This window comes from Gymnoscopelus microlampas, assembly GCF_963454915.1.
Source record: "Gymnoscopelus microlampas genome assembly, chromosome: 9".
Classification (NCBI taxonomy): domain Eukaryota; kingdom Metazoa; phylum Chordata; class Actinopteri; order Myctophiformes; family Myctophidae; genus Gymnoscopelus; species Gymnoscopelus microlampas.
The window spans coordinates 30478635-30496290 of NC_139946.1; the positions used below are offsets into that span (position 1 = coordinate 30478635).

Sequence of the window (17656 nt, forward strand, 5' to 3'; positions counted from 1 at the left end):
GCAGAGAACACAGCATGTGCCTGAACAACGGGAGTGCGTGTGTGTGTGTGGTCTCTATAGAACCTATTATTTATTGTTTGTGTCCACCTTGTATCTGCCAGAATCGACCCTGTCCGCCTCGACAACCCACCAAGTTTCCACTGGTTCATTATAACGATGCACGACACGTCAACATTCAGAGAGATGGTATGCATCACTTGCTGCGATATTGCTTTTATCAATCTAATTCTGGTCGGTGGAAACCTAATTTGTGGATTTGTTGGTATGGTTGGTGTTGCTTTTGGAGTTGGGAAGCTACAGAGGAGAGGAGAGAAAGACAAGAGAGAGAGAGCAGAGAGAGATATAGATAGAGAGAACCCAGGGAGGACGTGTATGCAGTCTAAATATTTGAAAGAATTCTGGGTTTCCGTAATAATTATCCATTGTTTAAAACGAGACCTGGCATGCTTTTACAAAGCCAGTTGTTTGACTTGTCTGATACTGACATGTACTGTATATCAAAGCTCTGCCCTTATCAGTATTTTTCCTCATGGGTATAAGAACAACATCATTACACTGAATAATACTGCAAAAGCTTCTCTCTTCCCTCACTATCCTTCCCACTCCGCATCTCCCCCCTCAATCTTAATAATGTCACTTGTTGTGAGGGAGGGCATTGCATGTCCCCATAGAGCCCTTTGAGCTGCAATATTGCTAACAATGTTAACAACAGAGCCTATTGCTCTTTCGTACATGAAAATACGGAAGACAAATGCTACACTCGGCCAACAGAAACTAAAGCCTGAGAGGAGGATATATAGGATATACTGTTTGTAGGATGTATAGGAGGATATAGGAGGCGGGTAATGGGACAGATGAAACATGCACTCCACCTTTGGTCAATCTAATTCCCCTTTGTCACGGATACACATCAAATGTGCAGCTCGGAGAAGGCACCCCTCTGCCCCTCAGCGCAGAACGCAGTGTTTCTCACAAACCCCATGAACGACGGTCTCACTGTGTGCCGTCATGAGGCCTGCTGAAGCTGTATGCTAGGCAGACATGACTGTGTGTGCTTACCTGTCTCAGCTTTTAACCAATTAATCCCTATATACTTTGTTGACCCCAGGGAATCTATACTACTACACCCCAGCCTCTTTACTTCTCCACCAAATATCTTCGCTGAATCTAGCCAATCGACAAGCTCACAAGATCAAGAACATCTTAAATCCTACATCCGCTTATGTTGTTGCTGAAGTGCTCTCTCTCTCTCGCTCTCTCTTTCTCTCTGTCTTTCTCTCATTCTCTGTGTGTGTCTGTGCTTAGTGTATGCGAGCAACTGGTTCTGTGTGTTTTTGTGTGTATGTGTAGGCCCACATAATATCTCCTGACCCTCATTCTCTCCCTGGATATAATGCTCAGCTATTAGTGAAGGTGAACTTCTTGATGACATGGTGACCCCATCACCAGTCCAAATGGGACAACTGAGTAATAAAGTAATGGAGACACATCCAAGAGCTTGAGCACGGAAATCAAGGCTAATGTTTTCAAGGCACCGGCCCTTCTACACTTGATGGGTTCAGTAAGTATGGGACACTCTCGGATAGAGACATTACCACCTGATGCCGGATTTTTACAACCATGTATAAATCAGGCCAGAGGAAGCCCAGATAGAAAACGAGAGGTCTATTCGTCCGCCTTCCTTTCAAACCTGCCACTGTACAATGCATCAATTAGTGTAATAACTGTTGGCACCCGACAAAGCTGCATTCAGACGCTTCACTTCAAACAACAGCGCGGTGCACTTTCACGGCGCTATGGTCTGTATTCTAATAGAGTGGCTTTTCATTAGCCGGAGAGCCCGTCAGCGCGTCCATCGTGAGTAACGGGCTAATTATGTGACACATCCAGTTCACGAAACGATATGAGCTCCGCAACATTATTGTGCAAACAGTAAGCAGAACTAATGACAAATATCTGCAGAAGTCATATTCAAAGTCATACTGATCAAGGGACATGGTTGCGATAGGGAAGGTCCAACTTTGCGGGCGAGAGCTGTTTTATGAGCCTGGGGCTCAGCGCTGCAGTTTCAATTAACGTGACATGAAATTCTTTGATGTACTTAAGGCAGGTAGCCTAGCCTACTTACTACAGTATGTCGAGAGTTTGATTGCTTGATTGAATACTGTATTAGTCAGAAATGTAAACAGCACGTGGTACAGTAAGGCACAAGGCTAAAAGGATAACACAAAAAGGTCCTGGGGACTTGTTTCCATTGTGGTCCTATGTATTCGTTCAATTCATCAGCATAGCATAACATTTTTACAATAATACATGTCATCAACAAATACAAACACTATTATATACAAAGGAAAAAAAAAACGGCATTGCAAAATTACAATTTACAATTTAGGTATTTAGCAGACTTAATCCAGGGCGATTTACAGTAAAGGCCTTTGCAGACAGGGTGTGATTTTCCGCACGAAAAAAAACGGACAATATCATTTTTTAAATGAACACATGATTCTCAATGACCTCATGCACACCCCGTGCGGTGATGCGATGCCGCGATGCGGTTTTTTTTTCAATCGAACCCAGTTCGATTCGTGCGTTTTTTCGCATGAGGTAAAAACTGATTGACTAATCGCACCCTGTGTGCAAAGGCCTTTAGCAAGGTAAACATGAGGTCATACATCAAATGCATATAGATAGTGATCTAGGTTCATAGGTAAACCAAGAACCTATAATCAGTCTAAAAACAGTATAATATAAAAAAAATCTATAATCTGTACATTGAAACTATACACACTATAGGATGCCAGGTCTACAAATGAACTTGACATCTGTCTACATAACATATCTAAATTACATTTTAGCCTTTGCATAAGCCTGCAAGGTCGTCAAGGCTAGGGCAAGTGCACTACGGCAAGTGCTACGGGCTAAGGTGGAGTCTGAAGAAGTGAGTCTGCAGTTCTTACTGCAATGGGGAGTTTGTTCATGCTCAGTTTCGGAGCCAGAAGGGAGAAGAGTCTGGGACGCGTGGAGCGTTGTCCCGGATGTTTTAGGGAGGTTCTGATAGCTTCCCTATGTTAGCTGATCTGAGTGAGCAGGAGGGGTTGTAGGGTTGGATCAGGCTTTGAAGATGTGGGGGTGCCATACTGTTTGGTTGCTTTTTAGGCCAACATCAGTGTTTTGTACTTTGTGCAGGCAGTAATGACACCTCCTTTCGATGGTAATTTACATTTACCTCCCCTTGTGGTCTACTGATACTCTGATAGATGTTTTCTTCAGGCCAGTTTTGAAAGAAACCATTGATTCACATCTGAAATGGATGGTGTCAGGGCATTCCACATTTTGGTGGCAGAGTAGAATGAGAATTTTTCCATGTTTGTTCTAAATGTGGGTTTGTGTTGTGGCTGTGGGTGTCACTCACTTTGGAGAAGTGGCCTGTTGGGACACAGAAGAAGCCCATATTTTTTAATGAAAAAGCTTAAAGGTGTAGTGAAATGAAAAACATGTTTTTCACACTTTTAGAGCATATCCGTGGTCATCATATGGGCATACCTAACAATAGATGCCAAAAAAAAAGAAAAAAACCCATTTTTGTGTATTTTTACATCTAAAGTCCCTAAAAAGCCAATCTTAATTACTTCCTGTAAACGAAAACGTGCTGCGTGATGACATAATACAGCCTTCACGAATATAAATGAATCTTGATTACATGCACCTGTTTGATTCCCATAGCTGCACGTTCTTCAAACACAGCTGATTTTAATTACAGAGATACTCCGTTTTGAATCTCATTGAAGATGAGTGTATTACTCATTTTAAACTTCATCTGCACACTAAAATATGTATCTGAAAACATTATAGGTTAGAAATAAGCCAGGTAGTAGCAAACGTGCTTCACTGGCCGTCTCTCTCTCACTTGTAAACAAACACTAGCCGTGTGCCAGCACGGCTGAAGTGATTGAGATCCAACGTCCCATAGCCTGAAGGGATGGGACCTTCTGATTGGTTTAGAGTCGTTGAGCCGACGTTTCGGGCTGAACCTTCAAAATAAAATGACCGAAGTGTCACTTCAGTGCGTCTTTAATGCCCCCCTGTTTTCCAATGCCCAGATTTTGACAACAATATGAATGGGTTTCATCTACAGTAGTACACCTCATACTACAGTACAGGGGTTCCCAAACCTTTTCAATTCAAGACCCAAAAGATAATAGTGAAAATAACCATAATAGTAGATCTGCCAGTTTGTTCTTTATTATTGTTACATTTCTGAACACTTTTTAAACTTTTGGGGATTTTTTTCTTTAAAAAGAATGGAAAAAAATACAAAAAGTGTAGGAAAAAAAAGATGAAAAAAGCTATATACGTTCATAAAAGCAGGTCTGCAACCAAAGATAGCTTGCGTCCTTATGTTTGGCAATCAGTGGTCCAGTAGAATCAAGTCATTAGTTGATTAATTTCAGCCAGTGGCACGTGGTATTAAGTGTCCTGCCACCACTTTTATGGGTGGCGAGTAAATATCCTTTGTTTTACATTTCTCAAAACTAAATATTTTCTGGAGAAAATATTATTAAAGGCACGTGCAAAAGTTTTTGCCATTTAACTTAACATTCAAGGACTTTTGTATAAGTGGTTTTGTTGCATGAAAACTCAAATAAAACGTGTCAAAAGCAAGAGAAGCAAGTACTTTACATGGAAGAGAATAAACCGCCTGGGTTCATTTATAGTTGGAATTGAATGTCTAGACATTGAGCTAATCTCACAGACACCTCCCTGCCTTCTTAATCAGTATTAGATGAGAACTGGAACTGCAAATATTCCATCTTTGTACTTAGTCAAACAGATGGATTTAATGGCTTTTCTTCATTAACCTTCAGCCTACATGTAACCGATATGTAACCCTGACATGGATATGGAATAATTAAGATAGAGTCAAGGTCCTCAATGGAGAGAGAGAGAGAGAGAGAGAGAGAGAGAGAGAGAGAGAGAGAGAGAGAGAGAGAGAGAGAGAGAGAGAGAGAGAGAGAGAGAGAGAGAGAGAGAGAGAGAGAGAGAGAGCGATCACACATGTATCTAGGTGTCGGAGTGCAAGTGGCGTGCACGCATTTATAAGTATATAAATATATACTTATAAATGATTCATAGATACCCATGCTCTGTCCACCTCGGCAGCACACTACAATGTGACTCTCATTAACAGCAATGCCCATTCACGTATCCAGGCATCCAAGTGTGTCTAACTAGGATGCCACTCAAGAGAGATTCCTACGCACTGTACACCCACGCTTGCAGCAAAGCCTTAGACAAAATCTGCAAGCGCTGCTCTCCCCCATGTGGGAAATGGTCTGCATTTACATAATCAAAGATGAAATATTGGCCTGCATGATCTACCTTCAAAAGATGTAATATTAGTGGAAATTAACATAAGTTAAATACTTTTGGGTTGATGACCGACTGTTAGCCTGTGAAGTTTCATCCAAGTCAGAACTGTAGGACATGGAATCAAACACAACACACATGTTAATTAGGGGTAATTAGTTACCATATTGCCACTGAAAAAGCCCATGGGGCTCAACGCTGCAGTTATGATTGACGTGACATGACATTCTTTGATGTGTCATAAGGCAGGTAGCATAGCCTACTTACTATGTCGAGAGGCCTGTTGGGACACAGAAGAAGCCCATGTTTTTCATGATAAAGCTTAATGCGCCCTTTTTTCCAAAAGATTTGTAATGCCCCCAGATGTTTAATGCCCCCCTTTTGATAACAATATAAATGGGTTTCAATCTGAGAGCTTCTTTTTTTTTAATGATTTATATTTCATTTACATACAAAAAAACATAAAACAACAACCAAACTATACAGATATCCCCCAAACAAAAAAAACAGAAAGGTACATCCATTTGCTGCATACACGCATGCATACTGCGATATACACTGTACATACAAACCTACACACATACACACACCCAAACAAACATAAAATACAAAATACAAGGTTTGTATTGCACAAAACGAAGCCTCACTCACTCAGTCCACAACACGATCACATGATAGAATACATTACATTTATGAGCCACTACTACATGCCTGATCTCCTCAGCTATCAATACCCAAATAGGGCTGAGACCCCAAGCCAGCCTGGGGCCCTTCTGCTTATGCGGAGGGGCCCCAGGCTGGCTCAAGACCCCCCCCCCGATATAAATAAGATATTTCCCCCGTTTCAGTTCGAACGCCTCTAATCTGTTTTGCATCCCGTAAGATAGACGCTCATATGCTGCAACCTTTCCCAGCTCAATCAGCCAATCCTGCACAGAGGGTCCCCCTGATGTCTTCCACCCCCTCATTATGATCTGCTTTCCCACCATAATTCTGTTCCGGATCCATTCTGCATCAGGTCTTTTACAATTAGCAAGGAGCAGAGGGTCACCCAACACATACTAGAGCCTAGGGCTGAAAATAAAGTCACTGTGGGCCTCATGCAGCAATAAGATCCTATTGTTTCCTCTTACATTTCTTCCTAAGTGAATTCCTAAGAGAAGTCGAGTCAGATTCATGAAACGTTCTTAAAAGGCAGAATTGTTCGTAACTTATGTTCTTATGATGATGAATCCCAATCCTCGTAACTTGAAGGGGTGTGCCAATTAATCCTAATTACCATAGGTAGCCGCCCCACCAATCCCCTTATGGCATGACTGCATGGCCCTGCTGCAGTCACACTGCTCACAGAAATCATAGGAAATCACACAGAAATAAAGTTGAGAGAATGAAGTAAATATTACCTAAACTAAAGTCTAAAGATGGTTGAACACCAGACTCCAAACATAAAAATAAATAAATCAATAGTTCTGTGGAGGTACTTCTGAAGTGAACAGCAAATTATTGTATTTGATTAATTAATGTATTTTATCATTTTTCTCACATTAATCAACATATCACCACTAGACATCAATGTAAATTTGCTGAAATTAGCATGTTATCCATATTTCATGTTCAGGAGTAGCGTTAGTAGTGGATATAAAACATTTTATTACTGAAAAATGTGGTGGGTGGATATGGAGGGTCTTTAAGGTAGCAGCTGCTTGGTATGTAATGGGGTGGAAATAGGGATGTGGTGGGTGATATGGTGGTGCAAGGAGGGGTGTAGGGGGCTGTGTGGGGGGTATGGGGATGGGTGTGACGGGTGGGTGTAGGGGGGCTTTAAGGTAGGAAGGGGACGGGAAAATGGGTGTGTGGCGAATGTCGGGGATATTGGGGTGGGGGTATGGGGGGGCGTTGAGGGTGGGTTGGGTGGGGGGTTATGTGGTGGGTATGGGGCTTGGGCTTCAACTCAACCGGGTGCGTTTGGGTTAGATTGTAATTTCAGACCCGTTGAAAACTCTAAAGCAGTTGTTCTCAAACATTTTATGTCAAGGACCCCCAAATTGACATGCATTTGGCTGCAGACCCCCACCTGAAAATATTTTCTGCTAGGGAAATGTTTTCAAGATTTATCAAATGGCCATTACTGGCCATTTTGAGCTCTACAAGCTCAAAATGGCCAGTAATGGGACGTGTTGTGAGCTTGTAGATCGTCTATTTTCAAACAAAGTATAAAATAGGGTTAAAGTTATTAAACTGTTTCTCGTTTGCTGTGGACCCCTGGAACTCCCTCCCTCCCTGGAACTCCCTCAAAAAAGGTTCTCAAACGTGTGGTCTGGGGACCACACGTTTGAGAACCTTTTTTGCTCTAAAGATATGATAAAAATATTATTGTAATTTAAATCCTATATTATACAACTGTAGAATTGAAGACACTTTGAGAATTAATTATTTTTGCATGTCACACTTAAGAACTCAAAGGCCACCCTAAGAGGGCTCTTCAGTGTGTAGATTCTGTTCTTACCTGAGAACAGATCACAGCTAAGAAAACATTGGAGTATACCAAAAGCTTCTTAAAAATTCTGAAGTGGGTCTAAGAAAAAAAATCCTCTTAAGAAAGTGTGCGTAGATTCTGTTCTTACCTAATAACAGATCACAGCTAAGAAAACATTGGAGTATACCAAAATCTTCTTAAAAACTTCTTAAGTGGGTTTAAGAAGAAATGTCCTCTTAAGAACGGTTGCTGCATGAGACCCACTGTTCATAATGTCGATCTGAGAGCTTCTGATCGAAGATATAATACATATACATATAGTACAGGGGTTCCCAAACCTTTTCAATTCAAGGATAATAGTGAAAATACCAATATACCCAGTTTGTTTTTTATTTTATAATGTTTAAAAAACACTTACTTTTTTGGGGGGGAACATTTAAAAAAAAAGAAAGGACAAAAGAACAATGGGCCTCATTCAGCAATAAATTCGTAAGTTGTCTTCTTAAATTTCTTCCTAAGTGAATTCCTAAGAGAAGTCGAGTCAGATTCATGAGATGTTCTTAGGCTCTGCCTGCAGTCACACCTGTGTGTGATTGCTGCACACAGAAATCACAGGAAATCACACAGAGAAATAAAGTTGAGAGAATGAAGTAAAGAATACCTAAACTAAAGCCTAAAGATGGTGGAACACCAGACTCCAAACATAAAAATAAATAAATATTTCTGTGGAGGTACTTCTGAAGTGAACAGCAAATTATTTTATTTAATTAATGAATGTATTTTATTATTTCTCTCACATTAATCAACATATCACCACTCGATATCAATGTAAATTTGCTGAAATTAGCTGTTAAAAATGTTTCGAAAATAGCCGATCTACAAGTTCAAAATTGCCAGTAATGGGACGCGTTGTGAGCTTGTAGATCAGCTATTTTCAAAAAAGTATAAAATAGGGTTAAAGTGATTAAACTGTTCCTCGTTTGCTGTGGACCCCCTGGAACAGCTTCAAGGACCCCTGGGGGTCCCCAGACCACACCTTTGAGAACCTTTTTTGCTCTAAAGATATGATAAAAATATTATTGTAATTTAAATCCTATATTATACAACTGTAGAATTGAAGAAACTTCGAGAATTAATTATTTTTGCACAAACATATCACACTTAAGAACTCAAAGGCCACCCTAAGAGTGCTCTCTAGTATGCGTAGATTTCTTCTTAACTTAAGAACAAATCACAGCTAAGAAAACATTTGTGAATGCCAAAATCTCTTAAAAAACTTCTTAAGTGGGTCTAAGAACAAATTTGTTCGTAAGTACGGTTCATGAATCGGGCCCAATAGGTGTAGGAAATGTAAAAAATAAATACATAAACAACAACAACAACAAAAACAAAATGCCATATTTACTTGCAACCCATAAAAGCGGGTCAGCAACCAAAGATAGCTCGCGTCCTTGGGAATCAGTGGTCCAGTAGAAGCGAGACGTTAGTCTATTAATTGTGCAGTGGTTCCCAAACAATAGGTCAGGACACTCAGGGCCCATTTTTGGGTCATACAACCACTTTTATGGGTCGTGAGTAAATATCTGCACTTTTAGGTCTGAAAATTTGCCTGATGAAGACCTAAAAAGTCGAAACGTTGCGCCATTAAATAAACCAATGGCGCAACTTTAAACCAGTGTGCGTATATTTTACCTTCTTCTCAATTAGGGGTAATTACTATATTGCCTTTGAAAAAGCGTTAAAAAGAACTTGCACTGCAGATTCCCGGCAGAATGTCATTGACAGTAAACGCCACTGTAGTTCACTGTGTGAATACTTTCACTCATGCTTTCCGTCCACTTCTGGCTCTCACTGCATTATATAATGATGTACTCTTCACTGCACTACTTGGACCTTAATGTATCTGAATTTGAAGCGTCTCAGTTCGGAAGTGATTTACGGCCCTCTGCGTTTACAGTGTACTCGTGGGACGAGCCGCTCATCTGGACTGTGTGAAGTAGTGACAGGGACCTATGACTCGCTCTGTGTTAACTGTCTCTCATCCTGTCCTATAGGGTGTCGGACGTTCTGGGACCACATTCGCTGCTGGCACCGTGCCGAGGTGGGACAGGTGGTCAGCGTCTCCTGTGCCAACGCCTCACAGCTTTTCGGTAATCAGCAAGGTAAATGCTTCCTCTCTCATACTGTACTGTAACCATTTGTGAGTGTACTGTATACCCCAGCAGCTTGGAGTAATGATCGCAATACCTTCAAGTTCAACAATACCTCAACTCCACAATAAGGTTTGTGAAGCTAGGGTTCCGCAGTTTTTTTTTTCTTCATTTTTTTCCCTGTAGCCTATGCACGTTTTCTGTCTATCAAGAAGATTAATCTGTGGGACTTTTTGCCGGCACAAACACTACAGTAGAATAAATGTAAGCCCATTGCATCTGTCGTTTTCGTTTAGCTAAGCACTGGGTTATATATAGCTATCTCTTAGGAACAGTGTTATGATTTCACAGTGTTTTATAGAAGACAGACTTATTCTGCATAGAGGGTCCTGTCCCTCTCGTCTCTTGACACGAACTTGGCTTTCAGAAATCCACAATCTCTAGACTGTTTACAAGACCCCACCTTCTCCCAACTCCTGCTCTGTCCAGCTGGCTCACCTAAAGAAAACAAACATGCCTATGGCCACTCATTCGTCATAAAATGGTTGACTTTAGATAAAGGATGCGGTAGAGGACTACGGATAAAGTTGAGTGCTTACAAGTGCTGTTGCATTTGCAACCATGGGCGTGTGTGTGGTGAGGGAAAAGGGGTCTTTGTGAATTGTTTGCGTTGCCCCCAGTGACAAAAGTATCCATGATGTCACAAACATACACATCTTAACGGCTGTACCGTACAAGCACCGAAATTTGTACTGCTGACCTATGACAGAAAGCCTGTTTGGACAGGGGAAATATTACATTTTGAGCTTTATGCAATACTGTACCACTTGTCAACCACAAAATCTAAATTTCTCAAATGAGGGGCAGGGGGAACGCCTCCAACAACCACATTTGTATTAGTTACATAATACATTGTATTAACATACTTGGTAAAAATAACATTTCATTCACTAAAGAAAACGTGGATTGCAGCTTAAAGCACATACTGTAGAAGCGGTGGTGGAGCATGTGTAGGTGGGACTTTACGCACTTAGTGGATGTAAGAATGATGATATCATAGACTTTACATTTTCAATGGCACAAAGTTTGAAAGAGAAAAAAATAGAATAGTAGAGAAAAGCACCCGACGAGGCTGTCAGTGAAAGTTTAGCTCATACGCATTGCCCACTGCAACGTTGGTGGGCGCTCGCACGCCACTTCCCCCACACGGCGGGTTAAGATAAGTAGCTGCGATTCGACTTGGCCTCACTGACAGAAAGGCCACGGTCTGAGAAAATAATGAATTAATAGAAAATCAAACAGTTCACAGTGGAGCCGTGCACAGGGGAAGGAGTTGGTGCTGCTCGTTAGCAGGAGTGGTAGGAAATATACAGCACAGCCCTCCCCGGAGCCTTACCCTTGGACCTCCAGTGAGCAAGGCTAGCTGGCACAGCCAACCGCTGTACCCGCCCTCATCAGCGCCGCGGGGCTTTGGATTCCTGCGCCGGCTGCAGAACGCCGGTACCGGTGAAATCTCTTGGCGGCAAGATATATTCAGAAAACCGCCCACAGACTGCTTGGCTTGGACAGGCATGTTTGCGAGCACGAAGCTGGGATCTATTATTACTGTCAAGTCTTTTGCCTCCCAAACACATACAGGGACACACACAAACGCTTGCCAAGAGCCCGGGTGACCCTGTCTGCGTCATGGCCGCTGAGCACGGTGAGCGAGCTCCGTCAATCTAACTCCAGGCCATGTTGTGGGAGAGCGTGGCTACTGACACCGCCTCCCCCTCATTCATATTCAACTCCTACAGCCTTATAGTCATCACACTGTTCTGAGACAGAGTCAGAGCTTTTACTAAAGGATTTCTCACAGTCAGAGAATGTATAAAGATTTTGTTTGTGCTCGTGGTGGTGTACATATTGTGAAACATACAGTCTGTGCATTAGGCCTGTGCTGGGGATGTACTGTAGATTGTTATGTCTATATGCACACATGCTTTATCTGAACAGGATGTAAGGTCCCCATAGTTCTCAACAGCTGCCTGGTTGTGTGCATTATGTGTGGGAACTTTGTGTGTCTTTGTGTGCGTCTGTGTACATGTGTGTGCAATGCGCATGTTTTGGAATGTAGAGATAATGTGTGTGTGTGCGTGTGCGCGTAGGGCAGTAGGGCTTTACCAGTTGTAATCAATTACACAAAAAAGATACCAGAGTTTAATAAAATAATCAATACAAAAAAAGTTAGCTTATCATAAACCTTTGTCATTGTTTAGTTTACGTCCTTGACTGTCTTCCATATCTCTGCTGTCCGGCAGAAACCAGCTAACTCAAATGTTTTTTTCAGGAAATGAAAAAAGGAGGTTTTGTTCATCATTGATAAGAACAGCTGAATGGACCTCCAAGCTCACAATGAGGTTGGAGGTCAAAAGGGAGTGGAGGCTGGAGTCTGCTAAACCAGCTAACTCTGGTGGAGTTAGCTGGTTTAGCAGAAAGTTTGAGGATCCAATGGAGTTAGCTGTTTTGTCAGAAGCGCTTTTTAATGCTTTTCATTGGTTCAATATTTGTTTTACCAACACACAGAGTGTGTTGGTAACACAGGGTGTTCAATGGCCCTGAATTATGGAAAAGAAATGCAAAAGCGTCAAAATGGAGTTAGCTGGTTTCTGCCGGACAGCAACGATATTATGTTCAATAGCTTCTGGAGAAACCATTCAGTTGCTCGTCACTTCACCTTCACATGCAAGAGGACAGGGACAGTCGTTTATTAAACTTATGGGGATTTATTTTGTGTGTCCGATTATTAATAAATATTAGGCTTGAGTAGGCTACTTGTGATATCTACACATAATGTTGAATTGAATGTACACAGATAACACAAAGACATTAATTACATTGTTGTTTGAACAAGTCTTTCAATATCCCATGAGGCCGATTCTAAAAACGCCTTCTAAATCCTAACCTAATCCTAACAAAATTGTTTAATGAAGAAAAAAGAAAGAAATCATGTTGCTATATATTATATAGTAGCAACAACATGACACAGAGGCGTTCCTGGATTGAAAGGTACTGTATAACAACGTAAAGGTGTAACAGGTCTAAATGGGATATAGTAAAGGACCGTGAAGTAGGGCTGGGCGATATTATTTCAAACTTTTGTCTGGATTACCATAAATTATAATAGAAAATCCATTATACAACCAAGTATAATACAGGGTAAGTTGTTAATCAGACTAATTGATTTAGTCAATTATAAAAAATCAATTTGAAATGTTTTGTGTCGATTTGTTGATAAGTAAGAAATAAAAACATATTTATAGCAAAAAAAAACTGCTTCTTGATTATTTGATTAACCTACATGAGCTAGATTAAGTAGTTTTTTGGTCTAAATAGATCTAAATATCGATCATTTCAATATATTTTTGGTTAATTGGCCAGCCCTACTGTGAAGTCAAAGAGGGAAGGAATTAATTCATTACAAAATTAAGTAATTATATTTTTCATTTCCTTCATTAATGCAACAGATCCAAATGTTGGGCTTTATACTAAATGATATGGCTTTGGGCATAAGGGCGTAAGTCAAATTATATATTAGTGATTACATATTGACATTAAGTCATTGTTTTATTTTCTATTTCTAGACCACACACACACACACACACACACACACACACACACACACACACACACACACACACACACTCCTTTCAGATGGGGTCTGCATATTGCATATTCATTTGAGGGTCCTTGACATGAAAAACTTTGAGAACTTGATGCCATGCCCTCCAGAGGATGTGAGGTGAGGTGAGGTGCGTCTTGACAACTCCAGCCTTCTTAAGGAGCAGATGGAATGATTGTCTGGTCCATTAAATCCTAATGAACGGAGCAGCAGGGTTGTTTCTGCTCAGCCATCATATACATCAGTGTGTTTCTGTGTGTGTTCATGCGTATCGTTAGCCTCATAGCATAATTGCCTATGTCATATTTTTAAGGTTTTCAGAAAAGAAGAGATTAATGTATAATATTTTTTCCTAAGTCATATTTATCTGCCTTCATTTATATCTGCCTAACTCTACTCTCCAAATAAACAGGAGAAGGGCGCACGCACATCAGTATTGATGAGGTGCTGCTGACCTTAATAAATAAGTCTAAAAGTGAAGAAAAGGCTGCACACGAATAGCCACGATGCAGGATAATTTATTAAAGGAATACCAATGCATGTGTGTTTGCCATAAAGTTCAAGTAACTTTTCAATATATTTTTTGTTACCACTTCATTCTCTTCCCTAAAATGATCAGTAATAAGCCAATATACACTTGACTCATGCGGGATATAGCTTGTAGCGGGGAGATGCTTGTCTGCCATGCCACATCCTGTTTACAGGGAATTATGTGAAATTAGAGCCAAACAGTGGTGCAACATCAACAGGTGAAGATTGTGGTTTTAATAATCTGTCAATTTATAAATATATAAAAGTGACAGATTTAGCTTTTATAAATACGCATAAATACCTATAATAAAGCCAAGAATAAGAAGCGGGATACATTTGGCTACATTCTGAAATTGACCTGCTGTGACCCCCAACTTCCTCAATGAAAGAAACGTTTTGCCCCTGTAGTAGTGGTATTCTAAGGATGGCCGTGTCCCTCTAGCAGCGCCACCCTTTGGCAGCATGGCCGCGAATAAACAATACTAAAATACGTCACTATTATTTCATATCAAACTCTGATATTTTGAAGCAATGAGCAATTGAATCTAAGTACTATTTATGTTTCCCATTATTCACCAACCATATTTCAAATACCTATTTGATGTCTTTCCTCATTTGGTGTGTTCTTTGCTGATTTAATAAATACCAAATCTCTCCCCTCTCATTGCGTGGGTTTCAGAACTTTTTATAACCCATTTCCTGTCCTTACAGTACCTTCCACCCTATTCTGTCTCGGGGTCCGCTCATAATTCCGACATCACATTATTCCGACCATTATGTTAGGGTTAGGGTTAGTTATCATGGGGCCAGTCGGACCAATGGGCTGTCGGAAAAATGGGTCGTCGGAATAATGGCATGGCACCCTCTGTCTCCTACAGTATCTTCAAATGAAATCAAGGATCTCTAGGGATAGTTGTTGCTGATGACTTCTCTAACCCTTTATGAACGATGGTTGTGTTTCCCAGGGTTCATCTACAGAAACTGTACGAAGGACGGCTGGACGGATCTCTATCCCAGCTACCTGGAGGCCTGTGAGGACTATGAGTACATAGAAACGGAATCAGAGTTAGAGGTATTGTATGTGGTCAGGGTTAGATTTCTTTGGTTCTTTTTTTTTATTATCCCCCTCATGTCATTCATTTTTAATGATTTAATCACCGGTGCTGTGGGGGATATGTTTTATATCCGATTCTGACCAGACATGCATTTCTTTTTGGGAAATGTAGACTGGCTGATATGTTTGATATTTATGTGTGATTAAACCACAATTAAACAATTGGGTAAAACATAAACGACATTAACCCTAGCATCGCTATTTTGTAGCAAAATGTTTACATTATTTTATTTATTTCAGAAATAGCGAACACAGCTGCAACACATTATGAGGTTGTAGACTAGACTAGGCTAGACTGCCCTTGTTGACCATTGGATTGGAAATGTCAAAGGCGTGCGTGCGTGCGTGAGTATGTGTGTGTTTGTTTTTTAGTTTTTTTCTGGCGGAATTTTACGCTTTTTTTAAATGATCCGTGGGGCTGCCCTGAAGAGACAATTGGGTTTGGGGTTGAAAAGGTCAAAAGTCAAGATCACAATCAAGATCACAGTCAAAATCAAGAATGGATGGGCACATTTGTTGAATTGCTGAAGGCTACCTTGTACTTTTAACCCTGAATTGCTCTAAATTCAGCCTTTGAGTCCAACAAAAAACAACTAGCTGCTCCCCAGAGCACATGAACACTCGAGAGACAGGAAGAGAAAAATAGAATACACAGAGAGGATAGACAGTGATTAGAAGCCCTAAAGCTCCCTGGTGGACTTTGAACAATCACAGACTGAATGAATGTTCAGATTGTTTCTATTCTTAGCACTGTCCATTGCAACCTTGTTATTCCACTGTTTCATGTGCACTGTAGTACGGTATGTGTGATTGCCATGGTGTTTTCTCTCTTTTATGACATACTTCACTCTAAACTAAAAAATACTGAGTGTTAATTTGACCATGTAAACTGGCATTGTTATTATTATATATCATATATAAATATTTTTTTAAAAGGACACTTTTTTTTTTGTTTTTACCTAAAATTCTAAATGTTCAAATAACAGATCTACATTCTCACAAGCTTGTAGATACACTTTTGCGATTTGTCGTAGGACGAAGTATGTACAGTCGGGCGTAAGTGGTTAGCTATAAGATCACACTCACACACTCACATTACAGAAAACAAGGCCAATAGTAAACTGTGACTGTGTGCACTTCACATAAGCATGCTAAAAACACCAGTCTTGTCTCCTTTTGGATTATTTGAATAGGTGATGTGAAGGTGCCATGTGTCTCAGCGTAAGCTGTCGTTCCTAGAGGCTAAAGCCTGATTTGTACTTTATTGCGTGCCTGTGTTATGCGCTGAAAATAGCCGACCTACAAGTTACGCTGCGACCCGTTGAGAGCTTGTAGATCGGCTATTTGTGGGTACGCGATGCAGTGTGCAACCAAGGGTAAATCAGCCATTACATTAGTGTGAATCCATGTTCCTTTTTGTCCCCCATTTTAGACAACCTACTTCTCCAACGTCAAGCAGGTGTACACCGCTGGATACGCCACCTCCCTTATCTCTCTCATTTCTGCCATTTTTGTGTTCACCGTGTTCAGGTAAACCCCCTGCTTCTCTGAGAAAACCACGCATAGATAGATACATTCAAAATAGATCACCCCTCCAACACCGCGTGTCCTTCAAGGGACACAGGCCCGTAGACTTTAAGCCCATGAACCCAGTGGCGTGCACAGACATTTTGAGGGTCAGGTGCTCAAGTAAATGATACTTTTTTTTGTTTACTTGGTCTGCTCTTTTTTCCCTCTACACCTATACCTCTAAGCCAAAAACAGCCGATCTACAAGCCCACAACGCCTCGCGCTGCGAGGCGTTGTGGGCTTGTAGCCCACGTGGAACTAGCAGGAAAGTAAATACAATGTAAAGACGTGGAACTCTCCTTTCATAAAATTAAAAATCTCTAAAGCAGGAAATTGTGTTTTTTTTCTCTTCTGCCCTGCAGGAAGTTCCACTGCACCAGGAACTACATCCACATCAACCTGTTCTCCTCCTTCATCCTGAGGGCCAGCGCCGTCTTCATTAAAGATGGCGTCCTCTTCTCTGATGCGGACATGGACCACTGCTTCGTGTCCACGGTCTGTGTGTGTGTGTGTGTGTGTGTGTGTGTGTGTGTGTGTGTGTGTGTGTGTGTGTGTGTGTGTGTGTGTGTGTGTGTGTGTGTGTGTGTGTGTGTGTGTGTGTGTGTGTGTGTGTGTGTGTGTGTGTGTGCGCGCGCACACCTATTTTGAATAGGTCATTCTCTAACCATGACTCATTTCAATGAATATTCTGGAAGAGCAATACAAAATAGGGTTAAATGACAAATGCTAGCTTTCTCAGTTTCATAATCTCCTATTCCTTATGCCTAGAATTAATCCAAGGAAGTTGT

General features: G+C 40.9%; 1 protein-coding gene across 1 annotated transcript in view; it reads left to right on the plus strand.

The window, feature by feature from the left end:
• The window catches only part of ghrhrb (growth hormone releasing hormone receptor b), a 52278-nt gene that overhangs the window by 20944 nt on the left and 13678 nt on the right, over positions 1-17656 (plus strand). The window contains exons 3-6 of the mRNA XM_084067932.1: positions 9898-10005; positions 15151-15257; positions 16732-16829; positions 17231-17363. Of these exons, the coding sequence (XP_083924058.1) occupies positions 9898-10005; positions 15151-15257; positions 16732-16829; positions 17231-17363 (446 nt within the window). The remainder of the gene's footprint in view (positions 1-9897; positions 10006-15150; positions 15258-16731; positions 16830-17230; positions 17364-17656) is intronic.